Source organism: Sylvia atricapilla, chromosome 4 (genome assembly GCF_009819655.1).
Source record: "Sylvia atricapilla isolate bSylAtr1 chromosome 4, bSylAtr1.pri, whole genome shotgun sequence".
NCBI classification, from domain to species: Eukaryota; Metazoa; Chordata; class Aves; order Passeriformes; family Sylviidae; genus Sylvia; species Sylvia atricapilla.
Window position 1 is genome coordinate 59334704 of NC_089143.1, and position 12649 is coordinate 59347352.

The following is a 12649-nucleotide window of genomic DNA, read 5'->3' on the forward strand; positions in this document are numbered from 1 at the left end:
ATATTCAGCTGGGTTCTGATCCGGAAAAATATTTGACCTTGTTCCCTTTTATTCATTACAGGGTAGATTGTAATTTTATCTGCTACTTCTCCTCTGTCCAGCAGGAAAAGGAGAGCTACTTTAGAGTTAATTAGGACTGAGATGATCCATGTGTAAAGATTCAAAAAACTGACTGGAAATAGTAGTTTTTTGGAAGAAGGTTACTCATGTGAATTAATTCTTCAGATCTTGAGTGTTTTTTTCCCTCAGCCTTTGATTGAAATTCAAGAGATAAAAATTTTCAGTGCAGCCAGTTCCCTCACCTCTTCTTGCCTGACCTGTCTTGGGGAACTAGCAGAGCTGGAGAGGTCTTGAGACCCCCTGGGCTCCTTACATTGTCATTTGTGCCTGGATGATCAGTCTTAGCTGACATATTTGTTGGCCAGCATTAAACAAGAAAGGTAAACAAGGTATGGATAAAAGTGATGTTCATAATACTTCAGAAATGACTCCTTTTGATATAAATTGTTTCTATTTTTAAACTACTTTTTCCTCTTCCATATGTGGAAAGGATGAGTTATACTTGTGTATAATAGCTACAGTTATACACCAAGTCATTTAGCCTTGAAAGAAACATGGAAGTGAACAGGCTACAGGAATTTTTTGTGTCATCAACATGCTTTGATTATTTGCAGCCTCTTTATGCTGTCCAAATGGTATCTGTATTGGCTTTCCTGGTAACTGGGAAACTAAACATTTTTGTTTGGAATGTTTTCATTCTGTGTGCTTATTGCAGCCCGGGGTGTCTCACCTGGGCATCACTGTTCCCACTGTGGGCATAGATGTGTGTGGTGTTTACTTACCAAAATTTGTTATTTTAGTTACTAGTTGTACTTGATAAATAGCTGCTGTGTGAGTGAGAAAGCTTGTGGTCATGGCAGAGGTGTTTTCTTCAAGCAGTGTCTGAAAGTCAAGTCTCAGTTAAATGCCCATACAAAAAGTTCATTTTTTGCAGTAGAAAGCTCTGAGAGAGCATTTCACCCATAGTTGGGAAACAGCAAATTTGTTCTTGCGGGAAGTAGTTATGAGAGTTTAAATACGTGTATTTCATAGCTTAACAAAAGGAGATGTTTAATTTCTTTTTCACAATTCAAATTACAGATTCTGAAAGGTGATCACGGAAGACAGTTTGAAGACCGCTACATTTTGGATTTTTACATCTGTGTATTAACCTCCTTCAGATTGAAATGTTTTATTTTAATGAAGCTTTTTTTATTTAATAAGTAGAGATGACATCATTGTTTAGGAAATTCTGTGGAATGTTAACAGATTGGAATTGATCGCTTTTTTCCAGAGGAAAAAGTTTAATATGAGAAAATTTAGGATTGTTTAGCTATTTAGAGGAGCAAAGAAATAATGCTAGAAATTGAAGTTTGAGGGTATTGTGCATGGCAGTGCCACTACTTACTCTGTGATAATTATTGATTTTAAGTGAAAGCAGTGAGTTGCTCTCTTGGAATCTTCAGCTGCCACGGAAAAGAGAGATGGGAGGCAATTTTGGTTGTGCTGCTCAAATAAAACAGAAACTGTTGTATTTTAAAAAAATAATCCCAGAGCTGCTTAGACTTTTGCTTGTAGTGAATCCAGTTTTATTTGCAGCTCCTTAAATTGATCTTAACTCTCTTTTTAGGCTCTTTTCCCTTTTTATTTTGTCAGTCTCTTTGAAGTACTACCAGACCTGTTTTTGTAGTTCTAGTGTTTTTTATCTGCTTCTTTCCAGTAGCCAAAGATTTAGGTGTTTTGAATGAGCACATCAGTGCTCCAGACAGAGATACTGTTTGAAATTATCCATGAACCCAGTGCCTCTGAACATTATTGAGTGACATTTGTTTCTGTTGGTTGTGTCTGCTCTGACTAACTGGTTTCTTTCAGATTGGCAGCTGGGATTACGCTGCAGTAGACGGACAGCTGCGTGAGCTGGAGATTGCAGCCAGGCCGGGCTGTGCCTCTCTTTAATATGCCTGGAATGTATATATTCCGATTGGAGCAACTTGCATGGCCCTGAGGGGCTTCTAGTTGTATTCTCACAAACTGTGATTACTTCCTGTTTTACTTTAATGAGTGCCATGTAATTGTCACACTGATTTGTCCGGGCAAAAAGGCTTCATCTTTTCTTCTTTCTCACGGAAAAATTCCTTGATGTAGTTTAAGAGCTGGGTTAGTGTTTTTGTTTGTAAAAATGGGGTGGAAGGCATCCTGTGCTGTTCTCCTTTCTCCACTTTTCTGATGGGAACAGAATAATGTATTATTCATGTATTGACTTTCAAACAGCTTGAGGGGAAAAAAAGTAATCCTGCTTATGGTAACCCCCTCCCCTCCATATAACTGTAGTAGTTTGGATTTTATAAATAACAAGTGGTTAGACCAGTAACCAATCTCCAGACAAATCTGATCTTTTCACCAAGCAGAAGGAGGTGAAACTGGGGGGTGGTAAAAAAGCAAAGAAAGATATTATGCAGCAGATATATTTTATTGCAGGGAAGGTACAAAGAAGAAAGAAAAAATGCTTAATTTCTGTTTGATGGCTTTTATTTCTCCGTGCATCTGTTGGTTTTTTGTGTAACGAGGCCCACAGTTCTGTTACAGACCTCACTAACACACAGAAAAAGGTGGTGTGCTTTTAGCTCCATCCCAAGTTGCTGGTGTGCTCTAATAAGTCCCCCCTCTGTGGGCTGCTGACAGTATTTCTGCTTCAGCTCTGGAGCCATAACCCTGAGGTGCTGCCTTGGAGCTGTACCTGCATTAGTGGGCAGCAGCAGGCACCTTCTGCATTCCACTTGGTTAGCTCAGGGTACATCACAAACATTTTGCATTTAAACATCTCCAGGTCTAATGATACCTAGAGAACAATAAGTAACTCTTGGTCTCATAGTGTCTTTTCCATAGCCTTTCTTCTGCTCCGTCCTCTTCCCTGCTATTTGTTAGATTTCAAAGCTAGCACAGACAATTTTCTTAAATCAGCATGTTAAGTGTGTGGTGCAGTGAGAAAACAAAATCTTTAAGTCATTCAGTACAAAATGTTTGATTTGTGAAGTCAAAACAAGAAAAATAATTTTCTGGTTTGACATGAAGAAACTAGATGGCTCATTTTATTTTTAAAATCGCAAATAGGAGTGTGTGAATTTATGATACTAACATTTGAGTGCTGTATTTTTTTCTTGGGTCAAGTGTAGTGCAATATCCCCAGGGCAGGTGTACAGTCAGCCAGCATATACATTGCCTGTGTCAGAAAAGCATTTTGCCCATTTTTCACAATCTTGATCTAATGGGGATTGTTAGGAAACAAGGGAGATGGTACTACAAAGAGCTTCTCTTTATAATCTTCTGCCACTTTTCAGCAATTTTATCTATTGTTGTGAATTGTGCTTGCTCTCTGGCTAGTGTTATCTGTGTTCCTGTAGTCCTAGAGGAATTTAACTAAGGATATTCCTGTAGGGGTATAAGTGGCTCTCTCTAGTCAGAGGGGGTTTTCTGATCACTTGTTACCGGAGCTTGATTTTAATCACTGTCCCGTGGGGAAAGGAGCTCCTTGGTTGCCTGCTGAGCCATTCAACTTCCCTGTCTGAGGGGAAACCTGTCAAACAGTCTGTGTTCTCTGATGCTCTAAAGCAACATCTGGGTGGAAGGAAGGGGAAGGCAAGTAATCATAATTGCGTATCACTCAAGCCAATAGAAATCACTGAGGAACATGTGTGTAAACCTTTTTGAATATTGAAAAGTGAGGTGGGAGCGGCAGAGAGCCAAAGTAATTACTTTTGCGAGGGCTGTTATTTTCTGGACGTAAATACTGGGCAGAAAGATGGAGGATGAACCCAAAACGTTTTCTGTCCCTGACACGTCTGCTGAAAGAATATGTAATACAATGCACGTTGTTATTTCACCTGGGGTTTCAAATGTTTGGCAACTGAATCGTAGAGATTTGGGAAGTAATTGGGAATACTTTGGTGCAAATCTGTAAAGGAGCTGAGAGCAGCCTCTTTGTAGCAAACAGGGAGGTTGTAGCTTTTTGTGCCCTCAGACCAAGGCAGGCATTTTTAACATGGGTGTGCTGTGCCCTTGGACTCCTCAGACAGTTTGGTGTTTTGTGTCTGAGGAGGCATGATGAAAGCAACTCTGAGCTAGTCTCTTTAAAGGTCTTTAAATCTGGAGTTAAATGGTGTATGTCTTGCCTTTTAACTGTTATGGGCCTTCGTTTGAGGATTTGAGTTCAAAATTGGAGACCATTTCATTCTTTCTCTGTGACACTCACTGCAGTTCCCCCTCCACCCGCCCTCCCTCATATTTAATTTTATAGTTCTTTCAGACATAAACATGAAAAAAAAGCAATTTTGACTTAGTTTCTGAGTGTTGCTGCAAAGAAAAGTAACAAACATCTGTTTTTACCTTAACTGCATCCATATGTTCAACCTCCCCATCACCCTCCTTCCCAAAAAATTTACAGCCGTATTTGGTGGGTACTGCATACTGTTGAATTAACTTTCTTCACAGTTAGATGAGAGGGTAAAGCTCAGAGACTGAAAATAGCCATACTAAACAGTGGCCAGGAACTACATTGTAGCTGAGCCAAGTTTTCAAGTTCTTTACTTTTCTTTTTTAATTTGCTTCCCTATTCCCCTTTTCCCTTTCCCACACCCCAAGAGAAGAGGAGATGACCCAGGAGGCTTTTTAGGAATGGGTAAAATCAGATAAATGTGAACTTAGCCTGTGGCTTTCATCCTTCTAAATTAATTAACATTCAAAATGTAATGTTAAACAAGTATGTGTTTGAGAAGCATATTGTGTGAATTGTTGTAAAGGGTTGCTTACCTTGTTTCATTTTATTACTTCTTGTTCTGGAATCTGGAACAATTCTGGCCTTACCAAAATTCTGAGTTGTAGACGATTAACAGGAAAAAGGCAGTTTTATTGACCTATTTGAGAAACAGTGAAATAAAATATGGAATGATACCATGTTTTACTTTGTGGCACACATCTCGCTTTCAGCAATAAGAGTTTGTCAGGCTAAATATCTCTTTGAAACAAAAGTCATGCCTTACCAGTTATATGGTGCCCTTAATAGATGTGAAACTGGTTGTGCAAATTTCCCAAACATTTCTACCTACAGTCATCTGACTGGCTGTGTGCTCCAGAGAAATCCAGCAGTGTGAAAACACATGTTCTTCCTCTGTTGCTGGAGGAACTGTATGTCTCTTAGTACTACTGATTGATGCTGGTAATACTTCTTTTCAAGAAAGCTCAGTTAGAGGCTGGTCTATAATTCATTAGGAAGGAAGTGGATGATGACTTTCTGACTGATGGGCATTTTACTGTATTTTCTCAGGTGAGTGGTAGGTTCTTCTCTTCAAAGGAAATACCAATTCTGTCTCTGAGAAAAAGATTCCTGGGTCCTGCCTGATTTTCTTTGTCAGATTGAACAGAAGTCTGAGTGGCATCTGGTGACTCTTTCTGTTGGTACATAAATTGAGAGAAGGGGGATTGATTCCATCATCACATTTCTGCTGACAGAGGGAGGTCATCTTGCATCCTTCTGTATGTGATCCTTCTGACTGAGACATCAGAATGTGGAGCTGACATCTGGATTGACTTTGAATACAATCTGGGAAAAGGAAGGAACCATTTGGGGTTGTTAGTACACTCTCTTGGCCATTATTACAAAATGTGGAAGCTAAAAAAAGAAACCTTTACTTTTTTTTTTTTTTTTTCTCTTGGTAACCAGAAGGAATGCAGAAGGTTTTTTTTTTTTTCTGAAGTCTAGCCACTATGTCTAGACATATTTCTCCAAGTGTTGTTGCCTTTACTCAACAGTTCTTCAAATTTCTCTTGGATTTCTGAAGATAGCAGTAAAGACAATGCGCACATACCTGTGTCTGTGCCTTTATGTTCTCTGTACAGAGCTGATGGTTTATAGAACCTTGTTACCTGTGGTATGATGTGATCTGAATATGGATTTTTCCCAGTTCTGTTGTCTAAAAGGGAAAGATGGTGTCTGGGGCTATGGCAGTCCTGGAACTGTAGGCTATCATATTTTTTGAAACAACCAGCTAGAACCTAATGAGTGTAAAGGATTTGTTTGTCCAGACCTGTAAATCACAAACTCAAGCTAGATCATAAACAGTGATGTAGAAACTGTCTGTTAGGACTGAAAATGGAGAATTTGTGATCCTGTGAGGCAGGGTTTAGCAAAATCATTGTCCATTGGTCAGTAGCTTCACCAGGTCTGACAGATGCTATGTGAAAGCAGATAGTGCCTCTTGGCTGGTGGGTTGAGTAGGGTATTTTATGCTTGTTCAACACCAGTTTGGGCTCTTGTAATGATTAATGTATTGGAAGATAGCTTGTGTTTTAATTTCTCTCACTATTGGCACAATGTAGGAGTGTATAGTTTCCAGAGGTAGCATTGGGAATTAAAAGACATACTAGATTTGAAGGCTGAGATAAAAATTCTGACTCTGTTTAAATGCTGAACATGACCATTTGGGAATGAAAGTTTCTGTATTGATAGGAAGTCAATCTACAAGGAAATTAATAGATATAAAGCTCATTATTTCCGTGGTTTATCTATTCTCAGTTCTAAAGGAAATGCATGGGAGTTGCGTTTCAAGAATATTTCATCCTATATTCTTCTGGTTCTACCCTCGATGCAGGGCAGAATTCCCATTTGCTAGTAAAAATATGCCACTTAATCTGCAAGTAAGTTTAGGCTCATCTTTTTAAAATCTGGATGTTTTGAAACAAGCAGCATTTTATGGAGACGGTAGGGCTGCTGAGCAGTTCCTTTGTTAATGCCTCATGTCTTAAGAGACCTCAAAGATTTTGTGATTCCCTTGATACCTTGATATCACAAACCCTCAGATTTGAATTTTAATGTGGCATGTCTCATCAGCAGGAAGGAGACTCATGTGGTCTTACTGAGCTTTAGTGTTTCATGAGTCTGATACTGCTGTTCCTCAAAAAGTGCTCACTGCATCACTGTGTGTGTGTCGGATTTTGGCCAGCTTTTTGATAACTTAACTTATTCACCAGTTCTTTGAAGATTATAGTGGTTCCCAGAGTGGGCAGGAGTGTTAGAATCTGTTCACAGACTAATTTCAACTCCTGCTCTGCTGAGTTCAGATGTTTCAAAATCCCTGCCAAATACAATAAGGTCAAGTGTTTTGGATGGTGTGTTTACTATCAAGAGCATGATTATTTTAAGGTCTCAGGTGCATTCTACTTTTGACTTTGTTATTTCTGTAACAGGAGAATGTCCTAGTAATGGTCTTTATAATTATATAAAAATAGTTGTTTATAAGAATAAGGTCAGCATAAGTGTTACTCCATTGTCTCAAAAATTTTAAGGAGTGGCTAAAATAGAACAGGAAATGTAAGTGTAAGGAGCACTGAGGAAGACTGAATCATGATAAAGAAGAATTAGGGAAAAATACCTGAGGCATCAGCCCATGTGCAGCCTGCTAGCCCACAGCAAAGGCAAGGTGATTAGTTTAGCTCACAATGAGAGAGATAGAAACTAAGCTGAATGATTTGAGATTTTCTGTAGTATTGGCCTGTTTTTGTGCACAGTTCAGGGGGCCACCCTGACAAGAAGTAACTTGTTGAATTTTGGCTGGTTGATGTTATCTTTAAACCAGTGGGACAAGAGGTGGCAGCCTGGAAAACTAACTGGAGATGCCTAGGGCAAGAAGTGTAAGTTCCCAGGTTTCAGCATAATTATTTTTAAGAAATTACAAAGCATAATATTTTCATGTGTTTCCTATGAAGAAAGTACTAAAGCACGTGGCTGATGGTACAGAGAAACTTCAAAAACACCCTCGTGTTACATCTTCATGTTCTCCTGTAGTTTTGCTATTGGTAGTTCAATGCATCCTAACATTCTTTGCTCTTCTTAAATAAACCTGGAAGTAAGAATAAAAGCTTGGCATTGCTTTCCTTGTAGTTACTGCTGTGAAATGAAGCAATGGAGTTTAATGTTACAGCACTTAATACTTACAGAAACTTTTTAAACGTTAACTTTTGTTTTTGAGTTATGATACAAACAGGATAAGCCAGTGTTAGAAAGGAAAAATGGAGCCAATAAAGAGGGTTTCTGATTGTAATAGCTTGTTTCTGTTTAATATCATTGAGCAGGATGAGGTTTTGCAGAGTTTCTCATGGAAATAGCATCCACAGTACTAAAATGATTACCTCATTCTTAGTACCAGTGCCAAGCACTTAGCCCCACAGTGAACACACGGGGTTGATTTTCGACATGAAGCAAGCCAGAAGTGTGGAATGACATTTTCAGGTGACAGTTATGGTTCTATTGCCTGTAATTAGCACCTCTTAACATGCAAACCTGCCTGTGCCTTTTCCAGGCTGTGGAAGCTCAAATTCGAAGTTTTGGACAGACCCCTTCCCAACTGCTCATAGAACCACATCCTCCAAGAAGTTCTGCCATGCAGGTGGTAAGTGCCACGTTAACTCTTTGTGACCTGCCATTGTGCTCACTTCCTCTGCCATCTTACAAATTACCTTCGCAGACCTGGACACTTTCACTTGGCTTTTATGTGGTTGTGGAATTATGTTATTAAAAGCAGCAGATGACTTACGATTTGGTAGGAGTTGTATGCAGTGCTTAACTGTTTTTTTATTTATTGCTGAAAGGATTGCATTGATTTCTAGTGTAGGGGTTTTTTTTTTTTTTTGTCAGTGTAATCTAAGAACACTTCATCAGTTGATTTTGTTAATACCATACCTGTACAGGTGAGAGCCAGTCATTGTGGAGACAATTTAGTTAATCTTTGGCAGATTCCCCAAGAAGCATGGATTTAGGAGGTGGAACTTCCTTGTCTTTTCCCCCAGGCATAGGTTTTCCCCTAAACCCAGGATTACTAGGAATTCATGAGCTGAAACTTACATAGCAAAGAATGTGACTAAATGTGTTTTGCAGTAAAGCTAGGGTGATAAAATCCAGGCAGTGAGCATTAACATGCTTTCCCTTTTACCTCTACTTGTGTCTAATATAATTTTATTATACAAACTATTATATTATTACTGATTACTTTTCATATCATGTTGTGTGCAGTCCTCAGGCTCAAAATATCATTTGTGTTGTCATGGGTCCAGAACTAAGGATGTTAAGTGATATTCTGACAAGTGGAGCAAATGGTCTGCTAATTCCCAAAGTTTTCAAAAGGTTATGTTCCCTTATTGTTAGGATGGACATTTTACACCGTGATATTAAAAAAGAAAGGACATGCAAGAAAAAAATATGTCCTACACAAGCAGGCTAAAGTTATTAATTTTAAAACATATCTGAAGTGCAGAAGGCTTTAAGAAGATTACACAGAAACATAAAATATTTCCGAAGTAGCTAACAAACCTTGTGGTGCAGGAGTCTCAGAAGTGTAGACTTCCTTGATAAACTGAGCTACTGGCCTTTCTCAAATGCATCATATATTGTACCTGAGAGCTGCTCAGCTGCCCCATGCCCAGGTCCCAGGCCAGCAGACCCTGCGTGGACCTGTGTGTGTGTTCCAGAAGAGCCCTGCTAACAGGGATGTTGGGGAGCCCAGGCACTCCCCTCATGCAGCCACTTGCCATATGTGTGATGTCTGTCGTGGTGCCACGCGCTGAGCGCTCGCTCCAATGTAAAGGGATTTGTTCCAGGAAGAGGAGCAGCTCGAGGAGTTGATTACTGATGTGTTAGTCAGAGCCATTGTTGTATAAATATAGAAATTTGATACCAGGAAGCAGTTTGTGTGGTTTTATCGTAATGTTTTTCATGATGCTGAATTAGTGAAGATTTAGTATGTAATAGAAGAAGTTAAAATCTAGGAAGTTAGCTGTTTCTGACTCTTGTGGTGTTTTGGACTGGGATCCACCCAGAAAAAAACCCAACCCCTTAGTTCTTCACTTGCTGGTTTTGTGGGTAATAACGCATGTTTTCATAATAGCACTATATTAAGTGGTTTTAAAAGTATTTCTGGAGCTGAAATACAGTAAGGCTATTTTTCCTGTCATAATTTTGAATTATTTCTAGTTGCATTATTTACTGAGTTTTGTTTTCGTGTGCATGAATACAGCTGAATTGGAAGTTACCACGTGCTGTGTTAAGTGCACAAGCCATAATATACACCAGGTGTAGTAATTAGCAGTCACACGAAGCCTGCCTATTTGTCTGGTTTTGCTGCTGTTGCTGTATCCCCTTGTGTTTTCAACCATCAGATAGCTGGATTTAATTGAGGCCACATCAGATGAGGCATTACTGACACCTTTAATTGAATGAGCATCCAGGGAGGATTAACTCATAATATTGATTGGCTTTTAGCCACTTGCTCAGAAGGGTGTCTGGGTAGCTTATTAGTTGCTTTTATTTACACCTTTATGCAAAGACTGTAAATAGGAATTCATAGAGCAATATGTTTTTCTAAGTACTCTTAATAACTTTTTAAAAAGGAGTGATAATAAAAATGCAAATGTATTTAATTTTTTTATTAGTTCGGTATAAATATACATTAAATGTGTGCACTTACATACACATATATGTAATGAAATATTGCAGGTGGAGAATAGCCAAGGACACTTCATTAGTATTCTAATTTGGTTATTAGAAAATTACAGATACTTGAGCAATGTGGCTACTGTGACCAGGATGATTGTACCTCTCTGCATTTCAGTGGGGTTCTCTTTTTTTCAGATGCACCATACAGTCATAAACCCATTAGGTGTTGCTTTTACTCCTCATGTCTGATATCCAGATCTAAGCTCCTCAGTATTTTGTTTTGATATTTGCAGTATTCTTAGGGAACTTAGTTAAAAAGTTAATAAACTTTTCAACTTATTAAACTAAAAAACCTGAAACCTTAAAAAAGTATGTTGATAATGAGAGTCTGGATTCATTCCCTCCCTTTAGCATTTCTGGAAACAACGCAGGCTAGTGTCTGTATTCACATTCACTTTGTATTCTTTACAACTGCATTTAATTATGTTTGTCCTTTGAAACACATATGCAGTGAAGTCTTCTACTTTGCATCCATAAATCTTATTTTTGTACACCAGAAATATATACAGAACATATATCTAGTGTATGTGTGTATCTGTTTATTTTAATGTGCTTTCATGTTCTCATCTGGCTTGTAAAGAATTACTGTCTGCCAATTTAATGCAACTTGAGACAATCTCTGGGAGCAGGAATTTCTTTTGCTCACTTTTTTTTTGTGTTTCCCTCCTGGTTTGGCATTTCTTTCCTTGACATACTGTCTCTGCAGATACGAGGGAGAATTCTTTTGGCAGAGATAGGCGATTGAAAACTTTCAGTTTAATCTGCTGTGATCTGTGGTAAAGTCTGTATACAGACACCCTGCGTTCAACAAAGCCCTCAGATTAATAGGGTATATGGAAGGTTTTCTGCCTAAAATGGATATTTCCACAAGCCTGTCCTCTATTGTTGCATTTGCTTTTCTACTGCGGCTTCTATCGGATCTCGTGGGTTTTAATTCAATCTTCCTTCTCTTGTCCTGTCTCTTCTCCTCCCCGTGTTCTCTTTTCCCGTGTATTTGGGTTCTTGTCGCGTGCACTCAACAGTATCTCCTCCTGCAGAGCCCCTTGATGTTCACAGAGCAGGCCCAGCAGGACGTTATCATGGTCCTCAAGTTCCCGTCCAACTCCCCGGTGACGCACGTGGCCGCCAACACGCAGCCCGGCCTGGCCACGCCCGCCGTCATCACCGTCACTGCCAACAGGCTCTTTGCTGTCAACAGGTGGCACAGCCTCCCCGGTGAGTACAGCGAAGCAGGGGCCTGAGAAACCCCTGCCATCCAGCAGCGCTTCTCTTGTCGCAGTTTGCCGCGCAGCTGTTGAGTTTAAAGTGGAAAAAGCAAGTCCAGTTCATTGACACAGTAGGCTCTTCACGTGTGGGCTTAGTTTCTCCTTGGAAAGGTAATCTGAGGTATTGCAGCAAGATGTGTAGCACACCAAAGGTTTGTAAAAACGATATATTGCTTACCAGGCCATCAGGCACCATGCAGGGAGACAAAAACAGTCTGTCACTATTTGGTCACGATAAAGACACACTCTTCCTCCTAAACTTGTTCTGTCTGTTGGGAGCCTGAACCATATCATGTCAAAGGCAGTTTTGAAGCATGTAGAACTTGCCTGAAATCTTCTCTGCCAGTTTTCTCTTGATTATAAACTCCATATTCTGCAGTTAAAGCCACCCCATGGGAATTAGAAAATAAAATATGTAGGAAGTCTTACCTTAAACATCCCAAAGTTACTTAATGTAGGTGCTTATGTATTGTCAGTATGAAAGGAAAACAAAATAGCCATTTGCACAACAACTAATTAAACTAATTTTCCTTTACAAGTGTGCTGTAATGTATTGGGCTGTAGTGTATTGAGAATGTAATTCTGCTTTTAGTTCTAATATTCTCCAGTCTTAAAGACATCCATCATCCTTTCCTTGACTATGACAGTCTTAGGCCCAAGCCGTCAAAGGAAGTTTATTTCAGTGCAGTGCAGTATATTTGGTCAGAGGCTTTTTAAGAGAGGTGGGGGAAAGGACTTTGTACTCAAATAACTTAAACAGAAGATACTTACAGCAGAGAAACACTTACATGGTTGAAATTCTTAG

General features: G+C 39.3%; 1 protein-coding gene across 2 annotated transcripts in view; it reads left to right on the forward strand.

Moving 5' to 3' along the window:
- Positions 1 to 12649, forward strand: part of LRBA (LPS responsive beige-like anchor protein) — a 363721-nt gene that overhangs the window by 315486 nt on the left and 35586 nt on the right. For both annotated transcript variants that reach the window (XM_066318056.1, XM_066318055.1), the window contains 2 exons: positions 8391 to 8480; positions 11602 to 11794. In XM_066318056.1, the coding sequence (XP_066174153.1) occupies positions 8391 to 8480; positions 11602 to 11794 (283 nt within the window). The remainder of the gene's footprint in view (positions 1 to 8390; positions 8481 to 11601; positions 11795 to 12649) is intronic.